Source organism: Helianthus annuus, chromosome 13, assembly GCF_002127325.2.
Source record: "Helianthus annuus cultivar XRQ/B chromosome 13, HanXRQr2.0-SUNRISE, whole genome shotgun sequence".
Taxonomy (NCBI): domain Eukaryota; kingdom Viridiplantae; phylum Streptophyta; class Magnoliopsida; order Asterales; family Asteraceae; genus Helianthus; species Helianthus annuus.
This window is the reverse complement of record NC_035445.2, coordinates 67,737,891-67,754,529: the sequence shown is the minus strand read 5'-3', so window position 1 is coordinate 67,754,529 and position 16,639 is coordinate 67,737,891. Positions and strand designations below refer to the sequence as shown.

Genomic DNA, 16,639 nt, shown 5'->3' with positions numbered 1-16,639 from the left:
ATATCAGTTTGTTTTCTTGAAACCATTTTAGTCAGTTCAGTTTTATCCTTCTTTAATGTTTCAATTACTGACTTAAATTCTTTTTCATGGTTTTCATAAAACATGTTGGCTTCTGTGCATTTAGAGAGGTCCACAGTCAACTTCTGATTGTGGATGAATGTCACATCATATTTCTCTTGCAAAGCTTCATGCTTGCTTTGCAAGTCACACCAATCAGCACTCAAGGAACTATGTTTGTCTTGCAAGTCAAACAAACTAGCTTGTAAAGCATCATGTTTGGCTTGCAACTCAGACATGTTTCCTTCCAAATCAGCACACCTAGCATGCAATCTATCACATTCATCACAGTTAATAGCAGTGGGTTCATCGACACATACCTGACTTGATGAACCGTCGACATTAGCCATAAAGGCTGAATGGAGAGAAGACGAAGAGTAAGCAGCCTGATCCACCAGAATAGATCTTCTTTGAGTTTCTGCTACAGCTTCCCCCAAGAGTTCATCAATGTCAATATCATCCGAAACATTAGATGTCTCACCCACATGATCATCACCAGAGTTGGATGATTCTTCATCAACACTCCTGCTGTATCCAGAGGAGTCTTCATCTTCAGACGATTCATCACCACTGGCAGAAGATTCTCCACCACTGGTGTGAACTAGCTCCTTCACAATCTGAGCAAAACATGCTGTTCCATCAGGAGCATCACCACCCAACTGGATTGACCAGTCACAACCTTCATCCACCTGAACCGCAAGTGCCCGGTTGGTTTGGTTATTTGCAGGCACCAATGAACGCTCAGTGTTTCTGTTTTGATTCTGCTGGTTGCCTCGGTTTCTGAAGGGATTTTGATTCCCATGCTGTGCTGGCTTTGTACATTCCCTTTTAAAGTGGCCCCGTTCACCACAGTTGAAGCACTTAACAGCCTGCTTATCGAACCCATACTTGGTGTCTCGCTTACTTTCCAAGCTGGTTCTGCCAGTACTTTCCATCCAATCCTTTGCTCTTCTCACAGCACTCGCAAAGGCCCACTTGATATCCATCAAGTCCATCTCTTCCTTATCAATCTGCCTGTAATCTTCTTGTGTCAGATTAATGTTTCCAATCTGACCTTCTATCAACCCACAGTACGCGCTCACTACAGTGTTAAGCAGCTCCATGTGTTCCTTAGCTACTTCTACACTGATTTTAGAGAAGCTTGACGTGTCGAGCTGTACTGTACTTGACTTTGATTGTTGACCTGCAGCAGATGATGTTCCTCCATAACACGCATATTGAGGTTGTTGAGCAGGAGGAGGAGGAGGTGGTTGTATTGGATTTCCATACAGATCTGTGGTTGGAGGCGGCTTTACAGGAACTTGCACTGGATTGCCATACATATCCGTGCTTGTGACAAACGCCGTTTGAAGTGGAGCATGTGAACCGGCTTTTGCAGATGAAGAAGTGGAGGTGCCATAATACATCTCTGGATTCTGTGGCACTGCAACTCTCTTTGCCTTCAACGTTTCTTCCTGATCCTTGTTCTCCAGAAGCTGCACGAAATCGTTGATATTTGTGGTTTTCAACGTTCCGTTGTACTTCAAGATTTCCAGGAAGTTATTCCATTGAGGAGGCAATGCATCAGCAAACTTCTTTACCACCTCTGTTGGAGTCGTAGTGACTTCAAAGTTGGTCAGCTCAGTAAGTAGGTGATAGAAACGGCTTGTCATATCTCCCAAGGACTCCTTATCCATACATGTGAAGCCATCGAATTCTTTCTTCAGTAGATCTCTTCGTAGTTGACGTGTGGCTTCATTACCTACTCCTCTTGTCTTCAATGCATCCCACAACTTCTTCGTAGTCTTGAAACTGACGAACTGATGATAAATATCCTTGCTCAGTGCTTGAGTAAGAATAGCGTATGCTTTCTTTTCTAAGTCATACGTCTTCTTTTGATCATCAGGAAGATCAGCAAATGTAGCTGTCGAAGAAGCAGCAACCTCGATAGTTTGATCGAATTCCGTAGTGAACCGCAACCACAACTCTGTATTTTGACCAAGAATGTATGTATGGAAACGATCAACCCATCCCGGATATTCATTAAGATGCATCAACTTTGGAGGCCTGTTCAAACTTCCGGTTTCACTTTCGCTTAGTAGAAGACTTTGAATACTCGGAGTTTGATTTGAAACAAACGCCCATTGACCAGCTGGAGTGGCATTTGTTTGTGAGGATGTAGATACCGGAGATTCGGCCCATGATGGAGATTGACTGGTATTCATGTATTTTCCACTGTCTGGAGCCGGATTTCCCCACCAACTCGGATTCATCTTTAACAAGAAAAATAAATTCTATGTCCAAGTCTCGAAGGATGATGAGCACCCGAAAGATCACTCCCAGTCGAAGGACCCTGGTCGAATGATCTGAAATCACAGAAACTTGTTAACAACAAACAGACCACAATCGAAAGATATAACCTTGTTCGAAGGATCAACAGTATTCGAAAGATTACTGTTGACTCTCGAACAATGATTTCGAAAGATTCAAGAGCTCGAAGGATTCTCCTTTGAAAGATCCTTATCTTTCGAGCTAAATCCCTATCTTTCGGACACTTGTCTTTCGATTAGATTCCTTTCTCGAAGGATATGATTCAGACTTCGAAGGATGGGTCGAAGGATAACAATCTTTCGAGCCTTCCTTGATCGACAGATGTCGAAGGATAGTCTTTCGATGTCGAAATATATCTTTCGAGACCTCTGACACAAACTGATCTGATGTGATAGGTTGGTGAAAAAGGTGATGGGTTGGTGAAGTACTTTCGGCAGAAAGGTATGTTCTGCACACGGATCTTCACCAACTTTTTGACTTTCAAAAACAATGCCCAAAAATGGCAAACCTTATCCACCAAGTCCGGTCACCGGAAACACACCGGAAATTGGCCGGAAAACACAAAGTTTCTTAAAAACCAATTTCCAAGTTACCCAACCCAACTTTAAACACTCCCGGTTAGTTTAGACACGTTTTTACTCAAAGAAAATGCAAGAAAACAAGTAAAAACAGGTGCAAAAACCAAGTGTTTCAACACACCAAAACTTGTAAAAACCCGGTTTTAAACAAGGTAAAGAGCGAGGCTCTGATACCACTTGTAGGTCCCTTTTCGCGGAGGATTACGAACCTAAACCTTGTTATACAAACCTACTAGCGAGTGCGGAATCCAAGCTAGCAAGCAAACCGAGTTAGTAGCAAGTAGAGAAACAAACACACAAGTTCACCGATTAACACAACTTGTATTAATGCAATGAGGGTTCGGTTACAAGCTCAATGTTTACAGAAATGTTCTATAAACTCTCTAAGTGTGTGAGTGTTTCGGACAGGATGCTCTCAACTCTCTATCTCTCGGTGTGACTATCTGTGTGCATCTATCTTCTGTCCTCAACACTGCATGGTATATATACCCATATACAGCAGGTCTTCTCGAAGGATTCGATAGATGGTCCGAAGGATCATCTTTCGGATACAATGCTTTCGAAGGATAAGCAGGGACCTCGAAAGATCATCTTTCGAGGTCTAATCATTCGAAGCATATCTTTCGAGCACCTCGAAGGATCAACATTATCCTTCGAGGTTATCCTTCGATTCAGACAAACATATCAAACATATTCCAACTGTTGGCCCAAGTCAATCCGGAGGATGGTTGACTTGGTCAACTTACAGACTACCAAGGACATCGTTTACATACAGACTGAATACAGACAAAGTACAGACACAAGTGCACCAACACTTGTTACAAACATAATTAAAACGTCGACGCCCTATGGCTTTTCATTTTTTGAAATCTATCCAAATATTATCTAAAACTAATTTCTTAAGCAATTTTTTCTCTTTATAACATAAGTTCATCGCTCCATAACATAATGTTTCAATTTTAATTTTCAACTATTCAAGCCCTAGAAATCATAACGTAAGTTGTAATCACCCTAAAAATATATAAACAACATAATCACCCTAAAAATATATAAACAAAATAATCACCCTAAAAATCATCTAAACAACCATAAACAACGTCAAAACACATAAAATTTCAAACATATTTAACAACTTTATTACATTTTTTTCTCCTATAATATCAACCAAAATCATCAAAATAACAAAGAAACTTACCCGTGTTCGGATTCTGGTTAGATTTGGTGTCAAACGACGGTGGTATGGTGGCTGATTACGGTGGTCGCCGGCTGCTGGACTATTGTCGCTGGGTGATGTTGTTCGTTGGCAGTGCAGGGACGCAAGAGAGAGAGAGAGCGGGAGAGAATTTCTAAAGGTTTTGGGCTTTAATTATTTTATTATAGTTTGAAATATTGTTGGATTTGGTTAATGGGCTAAGACTTAGTGGGCTAGCTAGTTAGGAATTATAAGTGTGTAAAGGTATGAGTATTTGGGTTTAGTTAGTTAGGTATTAAAAGTTATATAAATTTGGTAGTATTTTTTTTTTAAATAAGAGTTTACCAAAAAAAAATTTAAAATATAAATTGATAACACTTTTTATCTAAGGGGTGCGGACGAAAAATTTCAAGGTTGCGGTTGAAAAATTCCAAGGGGTGCGGATGAAAAATTCCAAGGGGTGCGGACGGGATTTTCGACGGAATTTAGCACTAAATTTTTTTTCCTCGGAGGGTGCGCCCGCCCACCTTGATTTGGGCTTAAGTCCGCCCTTGATAACGATTGCCAACATTAATATCGATAGCGGTATTATTAAAACTTTCACTTGTATTTGTTTTTATAGTTCTCAATAGGTGTAAACACATTAAGAATAGTGTGACTATATTTATTTTGGATTTATTCTCTTTCGGTTACTAATATCTCGATATTGTAACAAATTATATTTGAAATGGTAAAATAAGAAAAGAAAAAAGAACAACTTTGTCTTATCCTTTGGGATATACGACGAGGCTATATATTGTTCAATAAATAGGATGCGGCAAATGGGATTCTCTGGCAACCTCTTGGAAACATCCACCGGCTGAAACCCTCACCAGTTGTCATTACTTCAATCTTCAAACCCTAATATGCCTTAAACCTAGGGATCCATGCATCACCTAATTGTACCGTACAACTCAAAAGTTTACTTCTAACTTCAAAAACACATGGTTAAAGCTGTCCTTAATTACTCTATATAAACACTTCCCCTTTACTTCAAACACATATCACACATTCAAAAAACACTAAAAAACCATTTTCATTATAAAAGTTGTACGCAATGCCTGAGATTGAAGGGTCTCCAGGAAGTTCAATGCACGGAGTCACCGGCCGAGAGCCGGTGCTGGCATTCTCCGTAGCATCTCCGATGGTGCCAACCGATACAACCGCGAAGTTCAAACTTCCGGTAGACTCCGAACACAAGGCTAAAGTCTTCAAACTTTTCTCATTAGCAAACCCTCACATGAGAACCTTTCATCTCTCATGGCTCTCATTCTTCACCACCTTTGTGTCCACCTTTGCAGCCGCTCCACTTGTCCCCATCATCCGGGACAACCTTAATCTAACCAAATCCGACATCGGTAACGCGGGTGTAGCATCCGTGTCGGGTAGTATTTTCTCCAGGCTTGTTATGGGCGCGGTTTGTGACATGTTGGGACCGCGCTACGGGTGCGCTTTCCTCATCATGTTATCCGCTCCAACCGTGTTTTGCATGTCGTTTGTGGAAAATGCGAGCGGGTACATCGCGGTGAGGTTCATGATCGGGTTCTCCTTGGCGACGTTTGTGTCGTGTCAGTATTGGATGAGTACTATGTTTAATGGGAAGATTATTGGGTTGGTGAATGGGACAGCAGCCGGGTGGGGGAACATGGGTGGTGGTGCTACGCAGTTGTTGATGCCGGTGTTGTTTGAGATTATTAAGAAGGCTGGAGCCACTCCGTTTACGGCTTGGAGGATTGCGTTTTTTATACCGGGTTGGCTTAATGTTGTTATGGGGATATTGGTGTTGACTCTTGGTCAAGATTTGCCTGATGGTAACCTTGGTGCTCTTCAGAAAAAGGGTGATGTAACCAAAGACAAATTTGGAAAGGTATACATAAACATATTGTTACATATTATTCACACTTGACCATTCATAATTTAAAGAAAGAATATCTAGACAATTTACTCATAATTTGACTACTAATTATGTGTTTGTAACATTTAAATATGTAGGTGTTATGGTATGCGGTGACAAACTATAGAACTTGGATCTTTGTACTCTTATATGGCTACTCCATGGGTGTCGAATTAACCATTGATAATGTCATTGCTGAGTACTTCTACGACAGGTTTGTTTTAATATTATATTTGTAAATCTTGTACTAGAATATTTAAATCCTTAGTTAAAGATTTGGGTTGTTAATTTGTTTTGTTTAATTGTGATTATAGATTTGATCTAAAGCTTCACCTAGCTGGAATAATCGCGGCCACTTTCGGGATGGCAAACATCTTGGCTCGACCATTTGGCGGATTCACATCGGATTTCATGGCCAAAAGGTATGGAATGCGCGGGCGCTTATGGAACCTATGGCTCCTCCAGACCGCGGGAGGGATATTCTGCCTATGCCTCGGTCTAGTCAACTCGTTACCATTAGCCGTCACGTTTATGATCCTCTTTTCCATCGGGGCACAGGCTGCATGTGGTGCCACATTCGGGATCATCCCCTTCATTTCTCGACGATCACTTGGTATCATCTCGGGAATGACTGGAGCTGGTGGAAACTTTGGGTCTGGTTTAACCCAGTTAGTGTTCTTTGCAAATGCTTCATTCTCAACTGCTAGAGGGTTGTCTTACATGGGTATCATGATCATATGTTGTACACTTCCCGTGAGTTTGGTTCACTTCCCGCAATGGGGGAGCATGTTCTTGCCACCTAGTAATGATGGTGTAAAAGGTAGTGAAGAGCATTACTATGTCTCTGAATGGACAGAGGAGGAGAAGCTTAAAGGGATGCACCAAGGAAGTCTCAAGTTTGCTGAGAACAGCCGGTCTGAGCGTGGTGGGAAGGTGGCGTCGGTTCCAACACCACCTAACTCTACTCCTACTAAGCCCCTCCGTAGTGGGGCGATATCTTTGCCTTTTTAACTTCAATTAGTTATATAAAAAAAATTGAAAATGGCCTTTGTGTTTTTCTTCAAATTCATGTAATGTAATTATATAGATTTTAATGTATAATTAATAATTTACCTAGTTTTTTAATAAAAAAGCATCAAGCTTAGGCTTAGACACATTTAATATATACCAAACATGATCGGTGTAACTCTTTTATCTATACGATTTAAGTTAAATCGGGGAGAAGTCAAAACAAGTTTACGAATGGTAAAAAAAGTTGTAGATGGATTTAAAGACATAAATGGGTTATAATACATGTATAAGTGGGTTAGATATGTGTTTTTGTTTAAATAAATCAAATTCCTTTACTATTAGCTGGTTGACTTATTTAATTTTAATAGAAATCTAACATAATCAGTTTATTAAATTGGTTACATTCATGCTTAATTTTGTGATGAATGTGTGTATATCATTTTTCATCCGAAAAACATGAGAAAATTTTATTTCATTTTTCCTTAGAAATATGACGAAATATGAATTTGTCTCACGTAAAAGTGTCAAAAATTACAAAATGTGTAATTCACCTTTAAAAAAATGATATACAAGGTGGACGTTGGTGGTGGGTGGCGGCAAGGTGGACGTTGGTGGTGGGTGGCAGCAGAGGTGGTGGTGGTTGGCGGCGGCGGCGGTTGGTGGTAACGGTGATGGTGGCGTCGACGATGGTGGTGGGCGACGGCGGCGAGTGGCGTTGGCGGTTGGTCGCGGCTATGGGTGATAACGGTGTCGAGTGAGTGGCGGCGATGACGGTGGCTGTCGGGGTGAGGTGGTGGCGGGTAGCGGCGATGGCGTCGGTGGTGGGTGGTGGTGGGTTATGGCGAAGGTGGTGGGTTGTGGTGTTGTTGATGAATGGTGCAAGAGGGGGTGAAGTGGAAAAAAACATGGGGGGTGGAAGGAATGATTTTGAGGGAATGGAATGCCTTTGGGAATGGGTGATTCCATTCCATTGACCAACCAAACACCATTTTCTTCATTCCCTCATAATCATCCATTCCATTCTACCTCTTATTCCTGCATATCAAACACTACCTAGTAGTTTTGAAGAAAATGTAAGAATCTTCATTCAGTTCACATATATTAGAAACATGAACGATCATAAAAATGATCTTTTATATATTTGACAGTTACAAATGTATAACTTTTTATGCTAAAAATACGAGCAATTGCTAAACATATCAATATAATAAAGGAAAAATAAAACCTTTGACAAATGTTACGTACCAACTTATTGTGATAGTGGTATCGCTGATTACTCTTACAAATATAGTTGAGATTTAAATCCCTTCAAATACAGGTTGATCAAAAGATAGTATTTAAAAATATAAATATACTAGCCTAAGATCCCGCGAGTTTCGCGGGTGACTTAACACAAACATATAATATGTTCTGGTATTGAAGCCCATGTAGATCATCACTTTTGTTTTAGGCCTTTCCAAACTTAGGCTTCACGTCTAAGGGTTGAAACAGGTCCCAAACAGACAATACACGACCCTAACCGGTACAAACCCATAACCGAACAGAGTGATCACTTCCCCCTCCAAAAACCTGTTACATACCAGCGAACCTTTAATAGATCAATGAAAGGTCATGATTTTCATCTTTTGATTGACATCAAGTTTATATAAACTTCAATATCTAAATTCTTATTTAAATTCATATTAGTTTATAGAAACAATGTAAACCATTGAAGCCATAGAAAAGCAAAAAGTCCATAGCATGACTAAATGACCTTTCAGAAAGTATTACAATTATAATTTTAACAAATAAAGATTGGGCATGAGAGCATGATAACCGTTGACGGTGCAGGTGGTATTTGCATCTCATCTGTTGACTTTTTCCCGACCATCATAGACTGAGAGACAGGTGTAGCCATTGGCGTAGAGCCCAAAAGAGAATTTTGGCTTGCTTTCTGTCAAAGGGTTTCTAGGATAAACCGACCTCTGTTGTTATGTTATTTATCTGAATGAAACCAAAGCATATTAGATTGTAGCAACCCATTGCTTAATGGAGCTTCATGTGTTTTCTAGTGTTCTGAAGTTCACATAGTTTTCAATAATAAAGCGAATATACCTAGTGAGTTGAAAATTTACCTTTAATGGATGGGCAGTTACCGATGGAGAGATAAGGAAATGATAACTACTTTATTAAAAAGGGATTAGCTTAGGATTTTAACAATGCAGTATGATTTTTACATGTTAATTATTTACAAAATTTAAGAGAAGCAGCAATTTTTTTCACAAGGTAACCCAGCCTAAACCATTTTGACCCACATTATCAATCATTAGTTCTGATCAATATTCATCCTTCATCCATTCCCATGTCTTAAATGTTTTCTTTCAAAGTTTTAGAATATTATCATCAAAACATTATTTTTTATAATAATAATAATAACAATAATAAACACAATATTATAAAACCGAGTCGTTTCCAACCAATCACAATATTAAAAAATGTTTGGCTTAGTTAAACTTGGTCTGAATTACAATATAACTAAAGTAAATTTTGACACTAACAAAAATCATCACAAGTTGACAACTCAAATTATCCGGTGGACTTTTGTTGACATAATAATACAGTTCCACAAACGAAACCATACTCCAACCATACTCCAACCCAGACACAAATTGAGACCAAGATGAGGACATGAACCTGGAATTTAAGCGCATCTTGATGGTTTGTTTTCATGTGTATTAACATCACAACTTGTTAAATCAAATTTATTATTCATGGGCTGCAGAGGTTCTTGAGATCCTCTCCTGGCGTACCAAGTCGGTATTATTTTTTATAAATGACGATACAGATCCTTGTATGAGTTCCTTATTATCCCTTCAGCAACACATGTTGCTAGTGATACATCTGCATAAACCCACGTTTCTCTACTCAGTAACAATAATATTTAGAAAACAGAATGAACATATATCATCAAGAACAAAGTACGTGGAAGCAAGTTTACCTTTGTGGGCTTTCTGGTGGCTGTGGAGAAAAGAAACAGCAGGCCGAAACCAGTCGCCGGAACTGGAAAGCTCATTGTGGCAAACTCGCTCTGGAACGTTGCTGGAGTGATGTCTGGTGGCTGTGGAGAAAAGAAACAGCAGACCAACATCGATTTCATGCGTAGGGCATAGGGGTAAGTTTGTAATTTTGTTTTGGAAAAGTTATAAGTAGCTCAAAAGTCACAATACCCTGACTTCATAAAACTGACTTTTTCTTCCTATACAAAAAGTCATTTTAAAAAGTCCTTTTAGGTTTGCCAAACACCTTTTCTCCTTATTAGCTTTTTGTAAAAGTCAATAAGTTATAAGGAGGTGTGGAAAAGCTTAGCCAAACACCCCCTAAGACTTTGCACATCAAGCATGACATACCTCCATAACATGCAAGATAGTGAAAAAAACTTTTTTTTTTATCTAAGTTTATGATTTTTGGCACAATGACTAACAAACAACAGTTACAAGCTACCAAATTCATCAAACAACCTGAAGAAAATCGTTTTTTTCAGTTGTTTTTTGCACACTTATCCGGTAGCCACAAATGATGCTTGTAACTGAGCTGAGCTGCTGTTCATTGTTTTCCAAAAACCAGATCAAAGTTCTTTTATCGTGAACCAAAAACCAGGTTGACTCATTATCTGGCTAGCCCATCAAGCCATCTACCTTTTTTTGGTTCTTTATCAGTTTAAACACCAGTCAAAGTCCATTTATGATATTTGCCTTTTATCTATTACTTTCTTAAAAATAAGGACTTGTACAATATTAAAACACCTATTTATCCAAATAAGAAAACTTTAAATAGAATAAACGCGTCCAGAACGCTATTTCTACTTATCTGTTTCTATTATTCAATAACCATAAAAAGGAAAAAAAAACAAATAAATAAACTTGTTTACCTCGTGTATCAAAACCATTGCTTCCACTAACTCGGGACCCGTATGTTTGTCACCCGAATATACAGTGTTGAAATAAAGATACAATGACCTTGAAATAAGTGAAAATAACATATTAGATTAAGAGAGCAAGGAATATGTTAAAGTAATCATATTAAAAACACTAACCATAATATACTTGTTTCAAAGCCCATTAGAACTCTAACTTCATGCAGTTTCCTTTCTGATGTTGAAATTGACCAAAGTCTCCTCATCAAAACCCATTTCTTCGATAAAAAGTTAATTAAGCTGTTTCTCAGAACCCATTTGTTCGACAAAATAATCATCATATGTAATATATAAACATAGGTGCTCAAAAAAAGTTTCAAAACTTAGGTTTTTTTTTCAACAAAACCACCCGTTTGACCCGAACTTATTTTGCTCCAAACCCATATTTACCCGAACTTAACTAATAATAATTTAATTGAACTGAACTCATTTTGCTCGGAGCCCGTCTTAACCCGAAATCATTTTAAGAAGGGTACTCACATGGTTGACAATGTGTCACACCCCGATTCTCCACGTGTCACTGGTGGGCCCGGTGTGGGGTATGGTGACGTAGTTGGCATCGTCATAGACAAACAACACAATATAATAATGCACAGCGGAAGCAGAATAGATTCATTTCAACTTTAAATAAAATGTAATATTAAATATCACGAGTAGTTGAAACGGATCCACAGGCGGATCAAATAAAATAAGAAAATTGTTCAACAGTTTTATTGTCGTCCGAGCTTGCGAGACTATTGTGGACGCTCTAGGAGACAGCCAGCCTATTTCGTTTAGTACCTGCATTTAACCTTTTGGGAAAATACGTCAGTTTACACTGGTAAATACAAATTAACTGACTCGTTTTGAAAATGATTGAAAATTGATTTAAATGCACATGGCATAAATATTTTTATAACTTGGGATAATTATGCAATATAAACTTGTGAACGAATTACATGCTACTCGTACGTTTGGTAGCCCGGGATCTTGTCCGGGTTAAAGATTAATAGACACACCACATTAAAGAGTTATACACGACGGGTGTACGCCTACACCCCGTGCTCTGGTCGTGGCCATCTCGTAAGATAATCCCAAGGATATCCGGGACACGGTCATTAACCCCCCAAAGGCTTAAAGTAAAACAAGACTGTTTAAACGAGCCGATCAAATTATGCCAATTGCATACCCAAGGGTGCAAGATTTGTACACTCGATCAAGCGGTATTCTATATACCGTACCCCAAGCCCGTATAGGGAAAATAAGTCAAAATGTATTTACCTGAGTAAGTATGAATCACAATTGGTAAGTGTAGGTAGCTTTTACCGGGCCTCCTATTCTGGAACAAAGGTTTATAATAACCTATTAGATTCCTAACGGGTCTTTATTTAAGCCTAAGCTTAGACCGGTTAGTTATAAGGACGATACGGTACAAGCGTATGATTAAGCGGAGACCGGATAGAATGTGATTTAGACCCGACAAGTTTGAATACTTGTATAATATGGGTATACTAAATACATTCTGGATTTTGAGATAAAAATGATAACGTTTGACCCGTTTCGGTCAATTTATGCAAACTAGTTACATAAACCGAACCGAACGCTAAAAGGGCGTCACGGGTAGGCAAAAGAGTCATATGCAAGTCCCCTGAGATAATATGCTTTAAATATGATATAATATCAGCAAGTTATGTTCTATATTGCCCCGAATGAATTTAAACTCAATTTATGCCTTATAAAGGCATTTTGGTCATTTAAAAGATTATAAAAGAGTTAAATTGGAAATCTGAGTTACGGGTCTGACTTATACAGTAAATATACTTATTTTGATATATTATAACAGTAGGGTATGACCCATATACAAAACTTATCATTTAAAATCAAACTATGCACCGTAGGGGTACTTTGGTAATTTCACAAGGGCTAAAAATGTCAAAACTGGAAATCTGAGTTCAAGAACTTATACTTACTGTTATTTTATAAAAATACACTAAATACATCAGTAGGTATGAACCTTATATGTTTAATTTGGGTGTAACGCATACTATGCGTTAAAAACGCTTAAAAGTGCGATTTAAAGCCGTTTCCGGGTTTTTAAAAGAAAGCTGAGATTTTTATGTTTCCAGAATGCTCAAAATATTTTATTTAACAAATAAAATCAGTAGAAAAAGGTTTGGGGTCAAAAGGATTTATAAAACTCATTTTATGGCTTAAACGGTCAAAACTGGCATTAACCGAATCAACTTAGCGACCTATGATACGATCAGCCAAAAATTAAATAAAAATCATCAAAAATCCCAAAATATTATATAACATCAGTGGGTAAAAAGTTTTATATCAGAAAGTGGCCTTAAATAGGTTATACGCTAAATGCGCCGATTATGTAATATAAAGCTATAGTTTTACGATATCGGCCATAACTCAAAATCTGGACCACCAACTGATCTCAAATTTTCGGTGCAAGTTTATAAATCAGTAATAAAGATTTCTACTCTTTCACTTTTCCAAAAATCACGTTTTATAACAAAAAGGGCAAAATAGTCAACTTTAAGCATAAATCGGAAACATGCATATGAATCGGTTAAGCATAGACTCAAGTAGTAAAAATTCCAGAGAGTTATACATAAATAAAAATGGTCAAAAATATACTCTAATACAGATCTCAAACATGCATGCATGGATCCGAATCGAGAGTCAACGAAAAAGTCGTTTTATAAGACTTTCGGTTCCGATCCGAGTTTATACTAAAGATTGTCGAGTTGATCATGATAAAACATATTCTTATATTCATTATAAAGTTATTTTTGATGATCAAACTGATTGCATGTCATCTACATTACCATTTACGCTATATTTCGCAAAAACACTTCCTGTTGACTTTTTAAGAACATCTTTGACTCGACAAATAGCATGCTTAGAGTGGGAATCAGAGAATACCCTTTTGAGGGTTTGTTTCCCACATAAATACCAACTTATAAGTGGTTTCAATTTGAGAAATGACAGAGCCAATTTCGTTTAATCGAAAAGTCAAACTATATGAACAACGGATTGACTTTTTGCTAATAATCAAAGCTAGAACGAATTAGAGAATGATATGAATGCTTACAAAGGTCCTAATGAAGCTTAGAAATCCCTATGAGGCTGCCTTGATGATCAGAAAGTCCCTGGAGAAGCCTTGTGAATTCTTGAAGTTGTGAGTGTTCTTGTTACTAATACAAGAACTCAATAAAATGGAGCTTTGATCAGATTTTATGGAGAAATCAGGTGTTGTAGGAGCATCACAAGTGTCCCAACATGCATGTAATCTTATTGGTGAGTTTTAGAGGTGCTGCTAGCTGTTTCCCACTTAGAAATCGGACTCAAACACACCAGTTCGCGAAATTCTGCACCTGGCAGTGGGTCGCGGCCCGCGTAGGTCTGCCCATGTGGGTCGCCTGGTCTGCTGATCAGCCAAACATTTTTCAAATGTTGCAGTTTTGGTCCCTGTCTTCGCACGCGAGGTTTTGGCTATTTATTTTGACTCGTAAACCCTCAAATTTGGTTTTTAAGAACCTTGGGACATTTACCAACATGGTAATGTCCTCGGTTAACTTTGCGCTCACCCGAAAAGCCATGAAATTCGACGTTGACGCTTTTAACCCCTCAAGTACGGTTTTGGCCATAACTTTCTCATACGATAACGAAACTTCATGAAATTTTTACCACATATTCTAGTGAGTATATTTTAGCATTACAAAGCTTCGGGTCTGCCAAAAGTTCACTCAGAGGTATAAATTCAACATGTTGACACTTTTAGCCCCTATAGTTTGTAATTCCTCACTTTCGTGCATTTTCCGCTTCGTATGATCCATGATCCATCCGTTTAGGGTTATAAACATTATGTAGGGTTATCATAGAGTCTATTTATCCATTGTTGACACTTTGGACCCTTACGTTCCATAGTTTTCACCGTTTGTCAACTTTAGTCCCTCTAAAGTTTATTTTCACATACCGGAAGTCTATGACACGTGTCAATGCATTACTGGACGTAATTTTTCGAGGTGTTACACAATGTATATGAGTCAGTATCAAGTCTTACATGACCTCTAAACATTTGTGGTTCGACATGAGACCTAGAATCAAGAACATTTTCCTCTGTTGTACAGGATGGTACTTGTGAACCAGCAGCCCCTTTTTGAACCTGAAATCCACATAATTCGCTATAAAATGATGGTTGAAACAGTTCAAATAGGTAGGTAGCCTGCAGTCTGTTTCTAGAGTAAAAAAAGAAAACTTAGATTAGTAGTTGCTATTAAGAAAAGAATCAATACGCAACTTCAGCTAAACTGCCAATTACAATTTATTATAAAAATATACATCTTTTGCGATAGGTTCTAAATTTGAGGAAGAATAACCTTAGGTCCTGATCAAACTAAAATGTCAAAATCCGCCTCACCAGAAAAGCATAACACCAACTACCTCACCAAAATAAAAATTATAGTGGACTATGGAACTCTATACTTTTTAATGCACGTGGATATTTAGATTTGCGACCAACCACATAAAGTAGCAACATAACCTGCCATTATATCATATCATGACAAATAAATAGTCAAAACCACTCTCCATGTAGTCTGGAGGACTGAAGATGTTTTAAGCATATTACTTATTAAGGATTGGTATGGGAGTTCATGTTACCATTATACATCAAACAATGACTTTTATGCATGACTACACTTAATCGGGCAATAGGCAATACCCATATGAGCTTGTGTAATATAACTTTCACTTTATTACATCAATCAACTTAGAAAACAAAAGCATAATCCAACCAAACCACTTTTATCCCCACATATCAATATTTCCTCACCCCAGTATCTCTGCTCTAGCATTTGTATAATACTAAACATGTCTTTCATGGGAATATCCAAGTTCCCATACAAATTCCACCAAGTAACTGCATACACACATGGTATCTCATCTTTTAAATATCCGTAAACATATAGGGGTGATCAAAAGTTTTGGATAGTCAAAAACTTCAGCTTGGTTCCTAAGTGGGTGTGGCAGTTCTGAACTCATACGATTATGGTCTTATGTGTCATTGTAATACATATATGTATATGCCGTATGTAAGAATTACTTTTAAATTTAAAAAAATATATTTAAACCCGAAAAGTTTATTATTATTATTTTTTTGGTTTTTTAGTGCGAACATATGATCTAAGGTGGCTTAAACGGGGCCTCAACCGATGCCACACCAACAACTTATACGTGTAAAATCAGTTAAAATAAAGTTTGCTGCTCAAATGGGAATTTAAGAAAAGTTATCTTTAAAAGAGTCAAAAGCATCAAATGTGTTAGAAACTTACAATATAATACCAACCTTTAGAAGGGTATGTGGTTTTTTTGGGTCTTATTTCGTTCGACTGTTACATTTAAAGAAGGGAGGTCTTTCTTGAGTTTGCTTGGCTTCTCAACAACACATAACTATAAAGAAAAAGAATTGTGATCAGAAGTGTGAAAGTAAGAATATCCATCGTCTATTTGACAATTTTACATAAAGAATAATACCTGACTGGGAAGGCTTTCAATATGTTCATCTTTTGAGGACACATCTTCAGCAGGATCATGATGAGTATTTGCACTAT

The 16,639-nt window shown here is 37.9% G+C and overlaps 1 protein-coding gene across 1 annotated transcript; it reads left to right on the top strand.

The window, feature by feature from the left end:
• The first annotated feature begins 5,039 nt into the window (after nucleotides 1-5,039).
• LOC110898043 (high affinity nitrate transporter 2.4) lies at nucleotides 5,040-7,202 on the top strand. The gene is made up of 3 exons (XM_022144783.2): nucleotides 5,040-6,043; nucleotides 6,169-6,284; nucleotides 6,385-7,202. Exons 1-3 carry the CDS (start codon nucleotides 5,234-5,236, stop codon nucleotides 7,079-7,081), a joined length of 1,623 nt encoding a protein of 540 aa, XP_022000475.1. The 5' UTR covers nucleotides 5,040-5,233; the 3' UTR covers nucleotides 7,082-7,202.
• The last annotated feature ends 9,437 nt before the right edge of the window (nucleotides 7,203-16,639 follow it).